Below are 20911 nucleotides of genomic sequence, written 5' to 3'. Positions count from 1 at the left end.
CGGTAAATACTTAGGATTACTCATTTACTTTAATTGGTGTGTCAAATAGTTTCTGCAACTGGCTATTCAGTTTCATTTAATTAATAATTGATGTATATTTGACAACTGTAACATAAATAATACAAAAAATCCATATTGTAATCGAAAACCCAACTTGGAATAACTAATTAACAACACTCAAGGTCACGCCGATTTCACGCCGATCATTTATCGGCGGCGCCGGCGTGGTCAAAAAGTCCGGCGGCGGCGGCGCGCCGGCGCGGCGCACACGTCTACTAACACATAATAAAGGCAAAAATAGCTCAGACACCTACACAATATTAATAAAGTTTAGACTAATCTTCGCATTTTCAGACACTTGTCTTCAGTGAGACTGGCTTGAATTAATTTAATCCAGAATTTAACAGGAAAAACCGCAAACCGCGAGAAGTTAGGCGAAGTTAGGCGCGACAGGCTAGATTACCTTCTAAAGACTCCACATCATGAAGCGTTTACGAAGGTGAGCCATAACGTAAATCTAGTTTACAGTCTGAAAATGATATTCGGACATTCACTGCCGCTGCTATACTGTTGCGACATTACTGCTAAGTTAGCGTTAAGTATATGTATGTTAGCGATCTATTTGTGGTAAGAGCTAGTCTCAATGTCTCAAATGCTCCATATAAACAAGAGATCTGTGGAACGAAGCGACGCGATGCTAAGCGCTGCGGTGTAGCATTCAACGGGTTAACACTTGGGTATTGTTGGCGTATGGTGTAAATCTAGGCTAATAAGGCGTCAAACTTGCCTACCACATGCGCGCGCCCCGTGCCCTCCGCTCCGATGTTCTGCGCACAGATCTACAATGTAAAATATTTCCTGTTAAATAACAAAAGTGCGACCAAATCCGGAATGATCAGGCCAATTCGAACATCCCCCCCCCCCCTCTTCCTCCCCTTCCTCTTCGTCGTAACCTCATGACTGAGGGTCGTGACCACCATAAGTCGCTTTTTCTTAGATTGCTCTCCAACCTGGCCGATCTTCTGCCTTCCGCGTAGAGCCCTGGAACTTGACGCCTGTGACTGCCTCAATGGCATCAAACCAGCGTGTGGGTATTCTGCTTCTGCCTCTTCTGCCCTCAACCTGGCCACCGATTATCAACTTTTCTAGACTGTCGGGTTCCCGCCGGGCCAAGTGCCCAAAGAAGCCGAGGATTCTCCTGAGACAGATAGTAGAGAGAGCGGTTTTTATGTTGAGCTCGTTCAGAATAGACACGTTGGTGCGATGCGCTGTCCATGAGATGCCCAACATTTTGCGCCAGCACCACATTTCGAACGCGTCTATTCTTGCCCTTGTGCGAGCTTTTAGGGTCCAAGTTTCCGCTGCATAGAGAAATATGGAGAAAACGAGAGTGCGCATGAGGCGTATTTTTGTGTTGCGCTTGATGTTTCTGTTTTTCCATATTTTCCCCAGCCGATTGACAGCCGATTTGGCCATTTGCCCACACCTTATCACTACCTTATCGCAGTCCCCGTTATACAAACTAGTGAATTCGAACGTACACTGACTTCAAAATGACTTCCAAATGATATCATTTAGTTATCGTGCATTTCGCTCGTATTTATCCGTACATGTTGGCCTGAGAGAGACGAGAGACCTGAATGAATGATGTGATGGTCCCACGTCAGTCGACGCGAGACGTACCTAACTTTAACCAATGTGTCTACCTTATACATTATGTACCGTGAAATGGGGTGAGTTGAGACGAATCCGAAGTTCAAACCTCAATAAAATTGTATTTTTATATGTGGCACGTTGATTTATATAGGGTACTTGAAACCTCAATAAATGTTAATTTTTATAATGTGGCACGTTGATTTATATACACCGTACATACTTGAAAAGTGTTCCGGAAGTATGAACCTTAGTTTTTCAATGATAATCTGTCGTTTTATTTCATAGATTAAGCGATAAACACAAAATAGTTAGGAAATCCCAGCTCACCCCATAGTCGGGGTTAGGGGGAATAGGAATCGTGTGATGGGACAGTTGCTAGAATTGACACAATATTACAATAGCTTGACTTCTCAAGAGAATAAACTATAAAGTATTTAAGTACGTAACAATGTGATGTGATGTGTGTGTGTGATGTTGTGTGTGTGTGTTGTGTTTATGTGCAATAAAGTGACATACCTACATACATAAAGCTGGTCCAAAAATACCATCTCACCCCCCTACCATCCCTCCTCATCCCATTAATAACCCAACTGCCCTCGTAATCCCTACTCACCCCATTTTACGGTAAGTTCATAAAGTGTTGTTGCTAATAATTTTAGGTTTATTTTTTGGTACCTTCATATTTCAATTCAATTTACAATTATATCCTTTGGAATTGGAGAGCAAATAAATTTAGAAACCACCTAATTCCCAACGGGCGAAATAATGAAGGAAATTTTCAACAAATGGTGGTTTTCTGAGCCGTCTGTCTTATTAAAGCAGTAATAAGCAGTATCATTAATTTGGTAGCAGTTCCGTCCTCCGGCATTTGTTTTGCTTAACAATCAACAATTTGTTGGATTGTGACTTCAGTTGTGACGTCAAATGCCTCGAGGTATTTTAAATATAAAGTCTGCTTTAATTGAAAATTACTTATTGCTGGTTAAACAAAAACTACAAAGAGTATGTTTGGTATTATAGTATTTTTCAAAATCGATGGGTATGAGACAGCTAGGCGTCATCTCCGTATAATACATAACCTAAAAACGCCAAATCTCACAAAATTGTATTGAAATGACACCTGTATCCATCGAATTTGAAAAATACTATAGACACGTTATTTATCGCAGCGCCTGATGTATAAAGTATAGCAAAGAAATGAACGCAATGCAAATATTGCTATTGAAAATATTTAGGCGCTTGACTTACATGCTACAATTAATAGGGACGGTGCGCGTTGGAGGGTCTACCACCTTGTGGCCTGAATCGGAAACATATGTGCACATGTACATTGCCAAAGCAAGTGCTACCATCCACCGTTCTCGTCGGTACGTTTCCTTGTGCATAGTAGGTTCTGCCATCTTGTGGGCTACATCGGAAGCATAAACGACACATTTACGCCTCGCGTCAGAAATCTGACGGCTCCTATACTGCCCCCTATAGTTCATGCACGGGGCCTATAGATTTGAATGGGTTGTTTGTATGCTTATACTCGTATAATTATTGTACATATTTTAGTCTACTCCAGGGTGAAAACAGGAACGCGCTAAGGCGGTTATCACACTAATGCGATTTGCAGCCAGTGTGATAATATAATATAAAGGAGATGGAAATTGGAATGTCTACTAAAACGTTTCTTACAATTGAACACCCAAGCAGGTGACCTTACATCTTATTAGTTATAAAGCGGACTGTCCCGGCCATTCCGAATTACATCCCTTTATAGGGTTGTTAGGACGGACAGGCCTTTATCTGCCATACTTTGGGACCCTTCTTACGTCCGAATAGACATGGTTCGGTGAATAGTAACTGTTTCTTTTGATTCGGTGATTCTTGGGGCCGATATCGGTTATGAGTGGTCAAGTATTTAAGGAACTTATCTGGGAGACAGAGCTTTGCACGGAAAACATAAAAACTCAAAAATGCGCTTTTTCCAGAGATTAAACGTAACTAGATCGATTTTTCGCCCACGAAAACCTCCATATAGCAAATTTTAGGGAGACGTTAGAGCCGCTTCCGAGATCCTCGAAATATATAAATATAAATAGATATAAATAAACATACAAGAATTGCTCGTTGAAAGGTAAAAGATACTGGGTGGGCCCTGTAATGTAATGTGTGTGTTACATTTGAACGATAAAACTTTTGTTTAGCAACTTTTAAGAATTATGAACTCTTTTAGACTTCCTATTTTTAAAACAAATTACCTACATATTTTAAATAAGTTTTGTCTGGCTGTCTGTTTGTTACCTGAGTTACCTCTGCACGCTTAAACCGATTTAGATGAAATTTGGTATGGAGATAGTTTGAAGCTCGAGGATGAACATTTAGGATATTTTTTATTAATCATCATCATCGTCCCACGCAAACAAAGTCTCGGGTAGAAGCTAGTATTTTTATACATACATACTCGTACATACATATAATCACGCCTATTTCCTGGAGGGGTAGGCAGAGACCACGGATTTCCACTTGCTACGATCCTGACATACCTCTTTCGCTTCCTTCACTTTCATAGCATTCCTCATACACGCTCGCCGGTTTAGGGTGCTCTAAACCAAATGTTCAAAATTTTAATTTGTATTTGGAGCATTTTGAGTATTTTTATAAAATAAAACAAAGGGGAATCCTCCCACAGACCGAATCCTCCCAAAGGTGAAATTACGGGGAAAGCTAGTTGTGAAATAATTTCCGCAGAAATTTTGCTCATAATAAATCGATACCGTTGACACCTTGCCTGGAAATTTCCAAAATTCCAAGAAAGTAATTAACGAGTCATCTACAACGATAACGAGTTGCACGGAAATTTTAATTACCTCTTAAACTTTCACCTTATTAGACGGCGCCTTAAATAAGACTTGTTGCTTACACAAGATCCTATCTATTAGAATGTATCTTTGAAAAGTAAACTTTATGTAAACGCATTAAGGTTGCATTTGGTTTAGTTTAATGGAGGAAAATAAGATCATAGGAAATTAAGGTGGTGTAAAATTTATTCGGAAATTCAAGCAGCCTTTTTGCGTTGCAGTTCATAGAAGGCGGTAATAAGGGTTCTTCCTGTATTCTGTGGGGTATACTTTGCTACACGCGGCTGCTAGGTAAAAAACCGGGCAAGTGCGAGTCGGACTCGCGCACGAAGGGTTCCGTACCATAATGCAAAAAAAAAAAACGAAAAAAAAGCAAAAAAAAACGGTCACCCATCCAAGTACTGACCACTCCCGACGTTGCTTAACTTTGGTCAAAAATCACGTTTGTTGTATGGGAGCCCCATTTAAATCTTTATTTTATTCTGTTTTTAGTATTTGTTGTTATAGCGGCAACAGAAATACATCATCTGTGAAAATTTCAACTGTCTAGCTATCACGGTTCGTGAGATACAGCCTGGTGACAGACGGACGGACGGACGGACGGACGGACGGACGGACAGCAAAGTCTTAGTAATAGGGTCCCGTTTTACCCTTTGGGTACGGAACCCTAAAAACCAGGCATTAGTGCGAGTCGGAGTCGCACACGAAGGGCTCCGTACCATAATGCAAAAAACGGCAAAAAAATAAAACGGCCACCCATCCAAGTACTGACCCCGCCCGCCGTTGCTTAACTTCGGTCAAAAATCACGTTTGTTGTATGGGAGCCCCTCTTAAATCTTTATTTTATTCTGTTTTTAGTATTTGTTGTTATAGCGGCAACAGAAATACATCATCTGTGAAAATTTCAACTGCCTAGCTATGACGGTTCATGAGATACAGCCTGGTGACAGACGAACGGACGGACGGACGGACAGCGGAGTCTTAGTAATAGGGTCCCGTTTTTACCCTTTGGGTACGGAACCCTAAAAACTATTCTTTCTTTGTTATTAAGAAACAAACAGTCTTATAAAACAGATAAGTATATAAAGTAGAGTTAGACCAAGAAAAGTCTGCAGCGATTTTGATGGCCCACGCAGTGCAAGTGTTATTTATACATCCTATATTATAGAGATGCCTTTAAGCAGGTAGCTTAATTTCATTAGTATAATAAGAGCTAAATAAATATTGTTTTTTTTTACATTGTGAATTAAATATGCTAGTGTCCAGTAGAATTGACACATGAGACAATGATGTTCTCGCTTGATTAAATTGTTTAATTTAATTTTAGTTTTGGACACTTGGAGACCTTATACATCTCTAAGTATTTATTTATTTATTTTATTTTTATTTTTGATTGTACATACCTATATTTTTAATGTTTCTGACACTTAGAGACCTTTACATCTCTAAGTCAACTTAGGCTAGTAATTATGTGAAGCTATACTGTCTTTTTATGTAACATACGAGCACAAAATGCCGTGTCTTACTGTTACATGTTATTACTATTTTAATATTATTATAGGCCGGAAGCTTGAACATGTCATGCTCGCTTAAAAGTCTTTACTTACGGTGGCGTCGTTGATCGGGTAGCCACTTTCCCGAATGAAGGTTGAGGGAGGCGATGGCTGAGATACGCGTCATACTCGTGAACGGGTGATGTTTGTGGAGACTGGTCTGTTTAAGCTAACACAAGCTATTATACTTAGTAACTTTATTTTTATTAATTAATTACAGTGAGACGCCTCATTCTGCTCTCGTATGTTTCTTTTCTCTTAATGAATGTATTAATTATACAGGATATTGACTCTTGGAGACCCTATACATCTCTAAGGATAACTTGATAAACTATATAATCTTATAGTTCTGACACCTAGAGACATTTACACCTCTAAATATTATAGATTTTTTTTTTGCGTTTTGTATCTGTATTTTTTATGTAATTCGACATTAAGAGACCATATACATCTCTTAGTAATTGTAATACGTTAGATTGAATTGTTAGTTTTATTTTATAAAATTGTTGATGTTATTATTTTTGCTTATATGTAAATTCAATGATGACGTGTAAAAGTGCCCTTGTGGCCTATTTGCTGAATAAATGTTGATGTTTGATGTTTGATGTTTGAAAATCATAATTTCATAGTTCTAGTAATAGACCTATGGTTTCCTATTTGTAAACAATTATTAATAAAAATATATTTCTAAGTATAAATGACATGCACATGTACTTGTACTAGTATGTGTGACGAGATGTGATAAAATCTTAATTTAGGTAACTAGAGAATAAACTAATTTCTTAAACAATCTTAATGAGCTGCTAAATATGTATATATAATATATAAGGTAAGGTAAATATGTATGATATAAGGTAAGGTGGGGTGTAAGACGAACATAGTTTATATTGCTCGGGGTAAGACAAACAGTATGAGGACTCCATACAAGTGTTTGTCTTGTCCCGGTGATAGTCTTACCCCAACTTACCTACAGTCCATCTAAGAACTTTGCACCAACTTGAACAGAACAAATGAGGGACTGAGGGAGTGTCATTTTAAACATCATAATACTTTCATAGAAATTTGACGGTAATTATGACATTGTCACACAATTTCATTGCAAATACCATGCAGAGTTAGCTTGGTCCATGGCTTGGTCCCACTCTACCAATTTTATTAGAAAATCACAAAAAAATTAAGTTAAGTACTTAGGTATTACGTAAGTACTTACACTTTTTAGGGTCCCGTACCCAAAGGGTAAAAACGGGACCCTATTACTAAGACTCCACTGTCCGTCTGTCCGTATGTCCGTCTCTCCGTCTGTCTGTCTGTCACCAGGCTGTAACTCATGAACCGTGATAACTACAGTTGAAATTTTCACAGATGATGTATTTCTGTTGCCGCTATAGGTAACTACAAAACAAATACTAAAAACAAAATAAAATAAATATTTGAGTACAGTTCCCATACAACAAACGTGATTTTTTTACCGTTTTTTGCGTAATGGTACAGAACCCTTCGTGCGCGAATCCGACTCTCACTTGGCCGGTTTTTACCGGAACAGTTTAGTCAATATTACCTTTACAATAAAGGTCGGATGTTGTACCATATCCGACGTATAAATTGGCTCACATTTCGTAAAAAATATTGTAACCGACACAACCAACATTGTTGGTCGGATAAGTTTATTAAAATCAAAATTAAGAGAAAATTAGACTTGCTATTAAAAGTAGGTTATTAAGAAATAAAAACACATAAAATAAGAAAACAAAAATAGTTATTTGTTTTACAATGGGGCAAAGTTGTTGTTTAACCGCTCGTGCTCCAACCCGAAGAAAATATGAACTGTAAGATATCAAAACAAAATCAAATCCAAATGAATGTTATTAAATATTTTTATCTTTCAAAATCATCACTTAAAAGTCAATTCAACCAGCAAACACAGCTCAAAAATTTCATGTGATTACTTTGCCTCACATGTGAATAAAATGCAACTTTGCTATTAGTTTTTGAACAATCAAGAGCGCCTTTACCAGTTGGTGTGGTGAAAAAGCATTTGTTACGTGTAATGTAACGTAGTAGGATGTGGCATAAACGACGATTTGCATTTGTTTTGTGTCCCGTCAAAATACCGGTAAGTATATTGAAAACAAAAACATGCCAATTTGCAGATCGGACAGTGTTAATTGGGACCGTCGAAATACTGTAAAGCCCCTGCTACACGGTCGCCGACAAGCCTTCAGATCGCGTGGCCTTGGTCCGTCCCGGACCGTGTAGACAGTTGTTTCCAACAAAATTTGACCAAAACTGACCAAGGACAGACCAAGGTCAGACGGTTAGAAGGCTTGTCGGCGACCGTGTAGCAAGGGCTTTATTCTTACACACATATGTATCATAAAGCTAAATAGGAAATACATATGTACCGTATTTCAATTTCCTGGTACAGAGTTCACTTAAATGCTAAATTAGCACTTTTGCGTTGATGTTAGTGTCAGTTACAAATAATACGAGCAGGTACCTACCAATGTGCTAAAACTAACATTAGTTAGGTAGGTACTTACTTGTACTTATGTCACGTACTATGTTGCTGTTTACAAAACAATAATCATGCTTACTTAATACATACTTAGGTACTTATACCTACTCAGGCAAAACTACAACGAATCTGAAAAAATATCGAAGAATATTTTTCGTAAATACCTAGTAAGTATATAAAAATCCATATCGTACTTCGGGTTTATTCTGTCTTTATCAATATTGCCTAAATATGAGCACACTTAGCAATATTTTAATCTATTATTCACGAAAATTATGTATTTTTAAAACACCTTCTGATCAGACTCCTAATTCTAGCTTATCAGCTTTGTAGCAGCAAAGTTGTTGTGTTGTTTACCTCTCGTGTTTGTAGACTTGAGGATGCGAAAGACTTCAAAAAGTTAAATCTTGAACATTGCAAGGATTTCAATTCAAGGCACGAGATACAAACAAATTTTACTGCCGAGTGTAACACAGTAGGTAGGTACTTTTCATTAACTAAGTACAGCTTAGAAAACACTAACTTTTTGGAATAAAAAAAGTACTTAAACTTTTTGGAATCTTTCGTTTATAGACGGTCAAGCAAATCTTGTCAGTAGAAAAAGGCGCGAAAGTCTAATTTTCTATGAGACGATATCCCTTCGTGCCTACATTTTTCAAATTTGCCGCCTTTTTCTACTGACAAGATTTGCTCTTGACCAACTATAGTTTAGAATTTAACGCCTGTTCCCTCGAAGAAGTAAGTAAGTACCTATTACATTTGACTCCCTCTAGGTTGCAAAAGTTTTACAGTAACAAATCGCTACACACCAAACAAAAAAAAATTTTTGCAGTAAAAACAAAATGTTTAATAAACCTGACTTAATTATTGGTTTAGGTATTTACAATCATCCCACTTATTTTTCGATAATTTTCCCATGATTGTCCAAAATTGCAATATTAAATTAACCCTTATGTGACTAGCATTAAAATTTAATTTGGTAAACCGTAAATTGGGAATACCGGGAATCCCATCGCACTGCAACCGAATGAAGCGGAATATATCTCCCTCTCGCTTCATTTCGGAAGCGCTCGGCGGTTCGGCTATTTCCGTATATCGTTCACTCATTTCGGCGTTATCGCCAACGGCTTCGCGCACCGCGCATGCCCACTTTCTTTGACCGTCAGTACGCATGCGCGATCAGTGTCAGCCGGCGTCGCGGTCGCTCTCGTATTATAACCTCAATTTAACAAAATATATTTGTGTAGTTTCCGTGCAAAATGGCTCAAATGGACGCTTTAAGCAAAATCGGTATCATAGGTTTGGTGTTGCTTGCGATATGGCTAGTGAAGTTCTTGTTTAATGTGATTTTCACCTATGTTATTGGTCCAGCGGTGAATAAAGTGGACTTTAAATCGAAAGGGAAATGGGCATGTAAGTTGATGAATATTGAATTTAAACTAGCTATTGTATAATTTGCATATAACTAAACAAGCGAGGTACTTGTTTAATTCTATATTGTGTTGGTCATTCTGACTAGATTTCGCTGTATCTGTCATTCTGACGTTCGCTGCTTGAGAATTTTGATCATGAAAGGAGAAAGTAAAAGAGAAATTATGAATGCTGAATGAACATGTTAATAATTCATCCAAACCTTAAAGATATTGAGCTTTAAAGAGTATTTCGCCTGAGATTTTCTATGTTGTTGATAACAAAATTTTATCAATGCCAGGTAGGGTTGCCAACCGTACTATATTATATAGTATTGTACTATATTTTGGCTCTCTGTACTATATACTTTTGGAAAAATACTATATAATATATAGTACGCTAAAATACTATATTTCCGATTAAACGTATATTATACTCATGTTTAGTATTTTATCTAAAAGTACTATATTTTTTTGAAATGTACTATATTTTTGATGCCTTATTCTGGAAAATACTATATTCCACCAAAAAAAAGTTGGCAACCCTAATGCCAGGTTTCAATAATGTTAACAGTAAACAGCAACAAATAATAATTGGCTCACCTATTTATTCCTTTTGATCTTATTTGGTGCAACCCAAAGCTAACTAAGGTAAGGTAAGAGCTCTCGAAGAAGCACTGTGTAGGCGATGAGTGACCTGGATTTCTCCGTTTTCCTGTCAACACAATTGGAAATTGCAGCTGCACTTGTCTTCCTTACAGTTAAAGGCCTGTGCACACCGGCTGCGTGTGCGTGATGTGAAGCAACCTAACGAACCTATCCTACCTATGTATTGGTTTAATGTGACTACTTATCGTCAAAACATTACACAGGAACATTACGATCTGCCTGATCTTACGATCGGCCTACGACATACAGATCCTTATGAGAGACGGCACACCGTTTGCGTGACGTGTGCGTGTGAGGCTCCAACATTTTAGCGCACGTGCACGTCACGCACACGCAAGCCGGTGTGCACAGGCCTTAAAAGCGTCCTTATTCTGAGGAGTCTGCCGGGTCCTAGCTTTTTTTTAAAATATCCCATTTGACAAAAAATCACACCTATAAAATAACCTTCGCGACAACACTACGCCTATATTTACGTATCCTTGCGAAATTATAAGATACGAGTCTAGAAATAGCCTTCGTACCTTGCCCGTGAAACCTGACTTTCCAGTCGGGTTTAACCTACACAGTACAGGGTATTATTCCAAGTGCTACCAGGCGCAAAACGAGACGAATAATCGCTTGCTCAGCTGATCTGGGGCCGTTTAACCTGCAATAATAGGTATTGAAACCGGACCTTACTCATTTCTAACAATTATGATATTGTTAGGGCCTTCCCTTTGCATTACAGGTTACAGGCATTTAAAAAACTGCCCGCTTGTATTTGTCATATTACGAAATTTTGTATGGTTTTCGGACACACGCACGTAATGACAATGACAAGGTCGATATAATTCATACTACTTGACAGATGTCAACTGTAAAATGTATCCCCTGGCTAAACCAAGGGCTGCAGCGCCATAATAGGGAGTCTAAGGCAATAACCAATGATCAATGAGTCAGTAACTATGCTCTCCAGTAACGCATAGTTGTTATGTTATGGGTCTACAGTTGAATGATACGTTTGTCTCAGTGTTGGACTCCCCTTTGCTACATACAATGGGAACAAGATTCATCTACCGACCTAGTCGACCTAGTCGACCAACCGGTTGCGGGATGAAGTCCTAGTTCTCGTTTTTATGTAGTTTCTTCTTACCTGCTGAGTAACCTAATTGAGCGTTTCTTTTATTTTTTGCCATTTTTTTCCATTTTTATATATTGTGACCTTTTTTGCCACTTTTGTGTGATTTCTAGTCAGGATAGCGAGCCCTTTTCATCGTTATAGGAGGAAAAAGTGTCCTAAAATTTCCATACATTTTTCAAACGTTCCTTTTTGTTACCGCCATACAAAGTATATGGGGAAATGGTAACACAATAGGAAAAAAACTATGGGACATTTTTTTATCCTATTAGGATCGAAAGAGCTCGTGATTCTGAGTAGAAATAACACAAAAGTGGCAAAAAAGTTCACAATACATAAACATGGAAAAAAATTAAAGAAACGCTCAATTATTTAAGTAAGTATGTGAAACATTTACCGATACGCCGTAGATCGACACGAGTATCAGTACGGTTACCATCAGTTTGTCACTGACATAAACGCCGTCGAGAACGTAATTTACTTTCTATACATCCCGTTTGCACTAATATGCGAGTGCGAGCGAGATGTATAGAAAGTAAATTACGTTCTCGACGGCGTTTATGTCAGTGACAAACTGATGGTAACCGTACAGGTACAGTTAGCGTCAAAAGTAGCGGATGAAACAATGCTCCAAAAGTATATGATATGCCATCCTAGAATTGTTTTCCAAAAAGAAATATAGCGCTACCTACAGTTAGCGTTCTTAAGTATCCGTTGGAGCATTCCACGGGCTATTCACAAACGCATTTTGTTTAGTGTATCTGAACTTTTTTTTCGGCATTTCAATCAGATGATTATTTTTCTGTGCATATTTTTGACCATTTGTCACAGAAAAAGAAACTCCTATACGTGTAAATCTTCAGAAAATTCGCGTTCGTACGGGACAACGGCAGACAATTGCATGGAATGCTCCTGTTACAGTCTGTGTACAGTATACAGTCAGTTATATATTTTTGTTAAGCTCTTAGAAAATGATTTGTTCTATACAGCACAACCGAGGTTTGAACCCACCATTTTTGACCACCACCCACTAAGTCCTGAGTTCCTTTAAAAAAAACAAATTGAAATCGAATTTTGAACTACAATGGAATAAAAGAAGGTTCCAAATTCAAAACTGCAAAAATGACTCTGGGTCTTAAGGGGCCCACTGATTAACAGTCCGCCGGACGGTATCGGCCTGTCAGTTAGAACAAAATTTTGACAGTTCCGAACAACTGACAGGCCGATACCGTCCGGCGGACTGTTAATCAGTGGGCCCCTTTACAAAGTTAAAGAACATACGGTTATTCGTTTTTATGAAAATAAGAATCAATGTTTTTCATTGGGTCCTTGTTCCTTGTTTTGTACTGGTGCCGTCACTATACAATTGCCTATAAAAAGATTAACAAAAAACGCGGATCTCGCGGCTGACATTGCAAATGATAAGGTTAAATTAAAAACTCTAATCTTACGACAAAAAATTGTAAGGTTGTATTTTGCAAGCATGTAATCAATTGATTTATAATTTAATTTAACCCCCTTATTCATAAAACTTTACGGGCCTGATTTAGTTAAATTATGTTTTATCTCTTTCTTACAAATACATAAGTCAAAATGACAGATAAAGACAAACGATTATTAGCCAATTGAGGTTTGTAGCTCGTATATGATTTTTATGAATAAGGGCGTAAGTATATATCTTCCTATCTACTTGTTTATCCTTATCAATAAATAACCATACATTCGCCCATTTTCGTACAGGGGCCCATTGATAAACAGTCCGCCGGATGATATCTGCCTGTCAGTTGTTCGGAACTGTCAACTTTTTGTTCTAACTGACAGGCCGATTCCGTCCGGCGGACTGTTAATCAGTGGGTCCCTCAAAGAAAATGCCTTAGATTTCCATAAAAACGTAAAACGAACCTGCTCATCAACTTTCATTTTCGCTTAACATACTTATCAAGTCATGTAGAAATAGTCAAAACATACATGCCTTACGAGTTACGTCATTCAAATAAAGTCCACTTATACGTGAATTATTTGAATCTTTTAGGTACAGTTCACCTGCAATAATGTTACACGACGAGGGCCGCAAAAATATCTGACACGATCTTATTTGTAGAGCCATAAGAGCATGTCACATATTTTTGAGGCCTTCGAGGAGTAACATATTATTGCAGGTGACTGTACAATTATGTAATTCGCTAATTAGTTGTAGCACAATATCGGTACGTAACAGAAGGGCTAACGTGAACATCTAAATAAAAATAATCATCCATCTGCATCTCTCTCACTCGAATGACTAGTCTTATTGAGCTTAATGTGGGTCTAGTTTGATTAGTAAGATTGATAAGATAAGATAAAGATAAAAGATAAAAAATAGTTTATTCAAGTAGGCATATTACAATGCGCTTATGAACGTCAAATAAAGCTATACCGGCTCCAACCGTACACCTCTGCCTCGAGAAGATTTAAATCCCCCCTCAATTGGAGGAGGGTATCCCAATACGGGACTGGCAACAAACTCGGCAGGACACATCTTTTCAAAACATTACGTATATTACATCTTATAATTAACATGCATTACGAGTAGGTAAATAAGAAAAATACAATTTAAATTACTATAGAATTCATGCAATTATACTCAGTAAGTATATAAATTTATATAAATATGATAAAAAAACATATATGTACATGAAATCATACAAATACGTAGCATTGTCCAATATCTAATTGATATGATATATATAGCTAAGTATCTATTTAATAACGCAAAGAAAAAGCAATAGAAATGCAAAATCAGATATTCGGAGCTGTAAAATTTTGCGTTTAACTGACAGGCCGATATCGTTAAGAACGAAACGTATCCACTACCCAGTTGCATCCAATTCACACAGCTGTTCCAGTTTACCCTTTGAACTCAATTTTTAAGCAAAATTACTAATGAAAACATCATACTTTCAAATAAGTAAGTACTTACAACCTCCGCTAAACTGTATAACAGTTTGTTGGCAGAAATAGGCTACTTTTCTTTATGTACTGTTTTAAAGTTATTATATATATATTGTGCAATTAAAATCACCTATAAGTAAATGATTAAAAAACAACTGACGTAAATATCCATTGGTTCGCCAATGTGAAGGTCAAATTGACCGGTCCGGCCACAAATGTGCCAAAGAAACCACTTATTTGCTTACAATCAACAAAATGTACCGTGCTTGTGACGCCATCGGCCTATACCGGAATTGATTTCAATTGTAGATGAGTATACGTATAAACTGATGTGTAATAAAAATAAATAGGTAGTATATTGATTTATTTTATGGCAAAAAACACAGTTTATATCTATACATATACCTTCCTAAAGTGCCTAAAGCCAAGCGCACGGTTGTTTTATTTTTATGCGATAAACGCAGCGTTGATCGCATGCTATAATTGCTATCAACGAAATATAGAAAAAAATACACTTTACATCAGATAATCTAATGGCACTATTATGTACCTATTGTTTTCCCTGTATCCCCGATACACGAAATATATAATAAATACAAGAATTGCTCGTTTAAAGGTATACGAATAGCTGTTGAGCCAGTCAGCTAAATTTTTTAATTGATTTAATTATAACAAAATTTTATAACTACTTTTATTTCGTGTTGATTACGTTTATCCGATATGACCTCTACAGTCTACCTGTACAACCGGTCAATGGAAATATTGGTCATGTTCACCTCTAGATGACATTGTTGGTTCAAGTTCAATGTAAGATATAAAAGAGGTTATCTGCCTCATCACGCTGATTACGGTACTATTTTTGATCATTTAAATTGACAAATTGTAAGTGCAATGAAAACATCTTTTGCACTGAGTCAGAAGAAATGTTTCCAAAAATCGTTTTTGAAGTGAAAACTTCTTTAGCGGCGCTGGGCACATTTTGAGGTGGGGAAAAAATGATAAACTCGAGACAGCGTAAGGCGATCACGTGACCGTAACGTTTAGATGGCCACTCATTTAGATGGCATTTAAATCAATAAAGAAAAACTCAATGACATTACATGAAAAAGGTTCTAATCTTGTACGGGTTGAAATACGAGGATCTCACAGTTACATTCTAACTTTATATCACTCAAATACAATTCAATAAAGCTACATCTTGATGAAATCACTAATAAAAGTGAACTCTAGTACTGGTGAATAAAACTCAAAATATCATGACCAAATATTATTTGCAAGCTGCTTTACAATTTCTATTCGAATTTTAAACAATTAACGCTACAAATTTGTATTTCGAATTTTAAACATGATCACTGACCAGCAATTTCGGAACTAAAGTTTTTCAATAGAAAGGAGGATGGGTCAATTATACATAGTGCTGCAGACATTTTGGACTAGTCATTGAGTTTTCACTTCTGTCGGCACTCCCGGAGTGCAACCCGTTGTTTTTTTTTTCTTCTTACCTAAACATGCCCGAATCTTATGAACTGAGCTGAGAGCCTATCGCTTACCACTTTGTTGGTTAATAGTTCATCAATCTCCCTCTCTATCGCTCAAAAATGCTGGAAAAATGATACAGACAAAAATTCCTTTCACGATGCTCACGGTACACCCTCGTTTTACGTCTGTATAATTATGGTAAGTAACGATAATGAATATTAAATTTCTTCCCGAGCACCTTGTGTATGAACTCTCCTTGTCACGTTGGCTTAACATCTCATTTTAATTAGTATCTTTACTTATTTTAATTAGTTTTCTTCATTACATTAAAAGTTCAAAGTTCCGAAGAGATTTCCCAATACTCATAAGAATCGAAGCGAATTGGAAATGACCGCAAAGCTTTCCCGGCTGCATTCCTATTGCCTGTCCAGCAAAGGAGAACCAATCTAGGGTCTAGGTCCCTTACACGTAAAGCGGGGATGAAATTCCCCTCTCCCCTCTTTAACTTTTGAACCATGGCTCCAAAAACTGATCGATAAAGCCGTTTCTGCAAAAACTCTTCCCTTCTTGGTAAAAAGACATGAGAGCGCTGCGAAGGTACTCCCCTTTGCTTAGTATATAAATGATAAATGACACTAATTGGTGGCCGATTTTGACGGACGGGTAACTACGGTCACTACGGATCCCTACACTGAGCATGGCTCGACATGGTCTTGGCTGCTTTTTATTAGAATACATTACTCCGAGCAATGGTATTTAGCTCGACATAAAAAAAAACATAACTGGAGTCTGTGCGGAAAGGGAAGAGTCGTAAAATGTAGGGGAGCCCATACATTCTACGACTCTTCTCTTTCTGCACATTAGGGTCTGTGCAGAAAGAGAAGAGTTCGACTAGCCTGCTCGCAAGAGCGATCGGAACAAAATCTCGGGATCCGCCGCTTTGTCAAAGTTTCCGTTAAGCTATCAAAGACTGCGGCTATACTTTACTTTAGAGTAGTAATTACACCAGTACTCTTGCTGGCTTCCTGAAGGAACGAAGGAACTTAGGACGCCGTAACTTTAAAATTGAAAAATGGAACGCTCATCTTCAGATCCGTTATTACACTGTCGGTCATAGGACTACAGGGTGACGTGATACTTTAAGAAGATTCTTAATTTTCGAAAACGAAAATTTTCACTTTTATTAAGTATCGTGAATTGCAGGACGTCCTTCAGTTTCATCAAATCTTAAAACTTATGTTTTATAATATTTAAAACTTTCCCGTTTTGAACACGTTAATATGTGTTCCGTCTATAAATGTGAGTTAACTTATGTTTTGTTTAAAGAATTTCGAACTACATAGTATACAAAGTATTACGCCGCTTGTACAGACTGTATGGTATTTTGTTACAATACTTTCAAATAGTACAGTCGACGTCAAAAATATGTTTTTATTTTCCCCTTTTTACAAAACTGTAAATATGACTGACATTGGCTGTACCAGTGACCTATTATCAGCTAACAGGTATGCACCTAGTGTCATTGTCATTAATATAAATGAACATGGGAACTCACTATAGAACTAACATTTCCGTGAGATGTTTTCTCATTGCACTTTGCACCTACACCTATTATTACAATGATATAGCATGCTTCATGTATTGTGTTGTGTGTGAATAGTCGTCATAAAAATATCACAGCGGCTAAGGCGCTCAAATAAGGCGTGGTCAGATATTTGTGAGCATCTTGGCTGCTCCATGAGATAGTGTTCGAGTTCGAGTAAATTTGGTATATAGCTCCTTCTCTAGCTTCGCCGCGACTGCTTTGCGTAGGATGATGATGATTGATAACCTCGGGTCTCAAACTATCTCCATACCATATGCAAATGTCATCTAATTCGGTCTGCGGTTTAAGGTTGAACGGGTAAAGAGTTACTTTCGCTTTTATAATATTAGTAACACAGTGCACAGGTACCTAACGGTCCTTGTCTTACAAAAAATAAGAAAATTGTAATGAATGCGCAAGAAAAAAGAAATCGTACCTAAAGTGTCATTCTATGGAGCTTGCTATGTAAACAAATGTCACTAGTAAATTCATCATTCAGAGACAATTTCAATATGGCGGTTTGTTTACATAGTTCCATTCCATAGAATGACACTTTACATACTTAATATAAATCAGATTCACACACTGGCCTATTCGGATTTCGAGATAATCATTAATCACAAGATCTTGAGTCGATTTAGAGATCAACTAGATCTACATTAGATATCGACTAGATGTGACTTGGATATCTAAGTCATAACTTGTCAAAATCGTTCAAGAGGACCTCCAGAATCGCGGAAACGTCAAATTTGACATATCTATCTTACTCTTTCTATCTTTAAATTATCCGTATCGTAACTTGTTGAAGTCTAGTAGAAATCGAATTCATTTTACGAATCGAGCCGACAGTCCTTACTTACCCTGTAATTTTTCAAGTAAACATATAAAATGCCTGTTAAAAAGTAGATTAGCCTATCTCCTTAGGTGTTAAATGTACTCTTTGGTACGGGGAATAGCGCATTTGAAAAGTAATCAAGATCGTAGCTCAAAAAGTTTCCAACAGAGCTCTTTCTTCGTAACTCCTTAAAGATGCGATTGGCGTTGTGAGGCTCACTTGTTTCACCGGCAGTTGGGATGAAGAAATGTTACATTTCTCATGTAACTTTTCTCTCGACACCCGGAGATGTCAGCCTATTTCTTCTCAGAAGAGGCTTTTGCCTCAAAAACTATTTTTTTGTAATGTTTGTTCATATTAATAATACATATTGGCGAGTACCAGCTGGCTTTCACAATTCTGTGACGACTGTGACTGATTGTCTCGGCAGCTCGATTTCGTGTGGCTGCCTTCAATACACTATATCTCCACCTCCACTACTAGGCATTGAAATTCTTCTAATATAATTGAAAACGAGTGGTCAATACTACCACTAGATTCCCAATTTCTATTGCTCTATTTCAAAAATATCAATTCGCTGTTTTTCCACAGATTTTCGAGTGACGAAATAGACCGATCGAAATTCCAAAATCGGCCCCCAGGTATCCGCTAGTCTCCTCCGGCGTCGTCCATATATTACATCACACAAAATGTCTATGTTTGGACTGACGCCCCCCTCACCCTTCTTGTCACGCTTTTTCCTATCTCTTTAAATCCCACGTACGCAACGTTATACAATGCATTATGACATCTGAACCCTGAAACATACTTGTCATGCGTTGCGTTGCGTATGACAAGTATGTTTCTAAGCATACAAATTTCAGGGTTCAGATGTCATAATGCATTGTATACGTTGCGTACGTGGGATAAGTGTGTCCCGGCTTAACACATTGTCACATTTGGCATGAAAAACCATATTTAATAAAAAAAAACAATTCAATATTTTCAATAGTGGAGGTGCTGTGATATCTGGGCAAAACGGAGCTGCCATGCGTTCTGTTTAACTTAGCAACGTTATTTGCACTTTAGAGATATTTAAAGTTTCCTAGACCGGTAGAGTTTGCTTCTAAACTAGACTTCGGGGTCCGGTAATGTTTAGCTCAATGAACACCTGGAGACCCGAGGACTTGGTGGTGGACTGGAGCACTTTTGCGTATTAGTTTATTCGTTAAAATTGTGTATGCGAGTAAAGTTAACTTCGGTATACGAAGTGATTTTTTGTATGGGACAATATGGGAAAATCTAAAAACGTTGAAGATATTGGGAGGCTTTATTTAAACAATTTTATTTTTACAGTTAAAAGCGTATGCTCCTATATTATTAAAGGTTATTTCGTTTTTATATAAATTGTTTGAAATACCCATCGCCCATGGTTACGTCATTATAGGGAATTAAAGAGAATGTGGAAGATTGGTTCAATTGACCCCATAGTTGTGTTAATTGAAACACTATGTGTGGACGTTTTTGCCGAGTATATTTAGTTGTTTCAACAACTCAATGTATTCGGCAAAATTAAATAATATTCTTATCTTATTTAAATGCTTATCACGGTATTCAATGAGATCAACTAAAGTTCGCAAACAAATTACAACATCTCACAATTTCTCTGCGTCTAAAGATCTTGATCAAAAGAAAGGGATAAGTACCTACTTTTTTATGTATACCTACGTAGACTCTTCGAGCACAGTTTTGACATTGGCTTAATCATCATAAATTTGATCGAAGCCATTATTGTTGGTCCTATTTAGACGTTTGATATCCAAAAACTCAGACGTACAAAAAAGCACAGTACTCGTACACCGTAGTTAATTTAAGCTCCAATATGCTCGATCCTTAAAATTATATAAATGGGTATCTAAATTGGATGTCACACATTACTCCGGATTCCCAGTAGGTCGCCAAATAATTAGTTTCTCAATTCCAAACTAATTTTAAATTGATCGTTAAGGTATTAATGGGAATTACTAATAAAGGCTTCCATTACGTAGAACTTGTGTGAGATCGGTACAATTTTTGGTACCTAGGTACTTGAACTTGAATATCAAAATGGACATAACGGAACGGCTCTAACATCACTACACCATATAAAACAAAATCCCCCGCCCTGTTTGTGTGTTTGTATGTTCGTGATAAACTCAAAAACTTCTGAACGGATTTTCATGCGGGTTTCACCTACAAATAGAGTGATTCTTGAGGTAAATAGGTGTATAATTTGTTAACCCGTGCGAAGCCGGGGCGGGTCGCTAGTAACTTATAATTTGGATTTCAAATTAACTT

At 37.4% G+C, this 20911-nt stretch overlaps 3 protein-coding genes across 3 annotated transcripts in view; 2 read left to right on the top strand and 1 right to left on the bottom strand.

The window, feature by feature from the left end:
* Positions 1–8087, bottom strand: part of LOC134800220 (alpha-tocopherol transfer protein-like) — a 284102-nt gene extending 276015 nt beyond the window's left edge. Inside the window, exon 1 of the mRNA XM_063772718.1 lies at positions 8068–8087. The gene's annotated coding sequence lies outside the window, so the exon portion shown is untranslated. The remainder of the gene's footprint in view (positions 1–8067) is intronic.
* Positions 1–20911, top strand: part of LOC134800243 (uncharacterized) — a 299703-nt gene that overhangs the window by 149437 nt on the left and 129355 nt on the right. The window lies entirely within an intron of this gene.
* The window catches only part of LOC134799969 (very-long-chain 3-oxoacyl-CoA reductase-B), a 44805-nt gene continuing 33650 nt past the window's right edge, over positions 9757–20911 (top strand). The window contains exon 1 of the mRNA XM_063772399.1: positions 9757–9983. Within this exon, the coding sequence (XP_063628469.1) occupies positions 9830–9983 (154 nt within the window). The 5' untranslated portion in view covers positions 9757–9829. The remainder of the gene's footprint in view (positions 9984–20911) is intronic.

Source organism: Cydia splendana, chromosome 19, assembly GCF_910591565.1.
Source record: "Cydia splendana chromosome 19, ilCydSple1.2, whole genome shotgun sequence".
NCBI classification, from domain to species: Eukaryota; Metazoa; Arthropoda; class Insecta; order Lepidoptera; family Tortricidae; genus Cydia; species Cydia splendana.
Note: the sequence above shows the minus strand (reverse complement) of the source record. Positions and strands in the feature narration are given on the sequence as shown.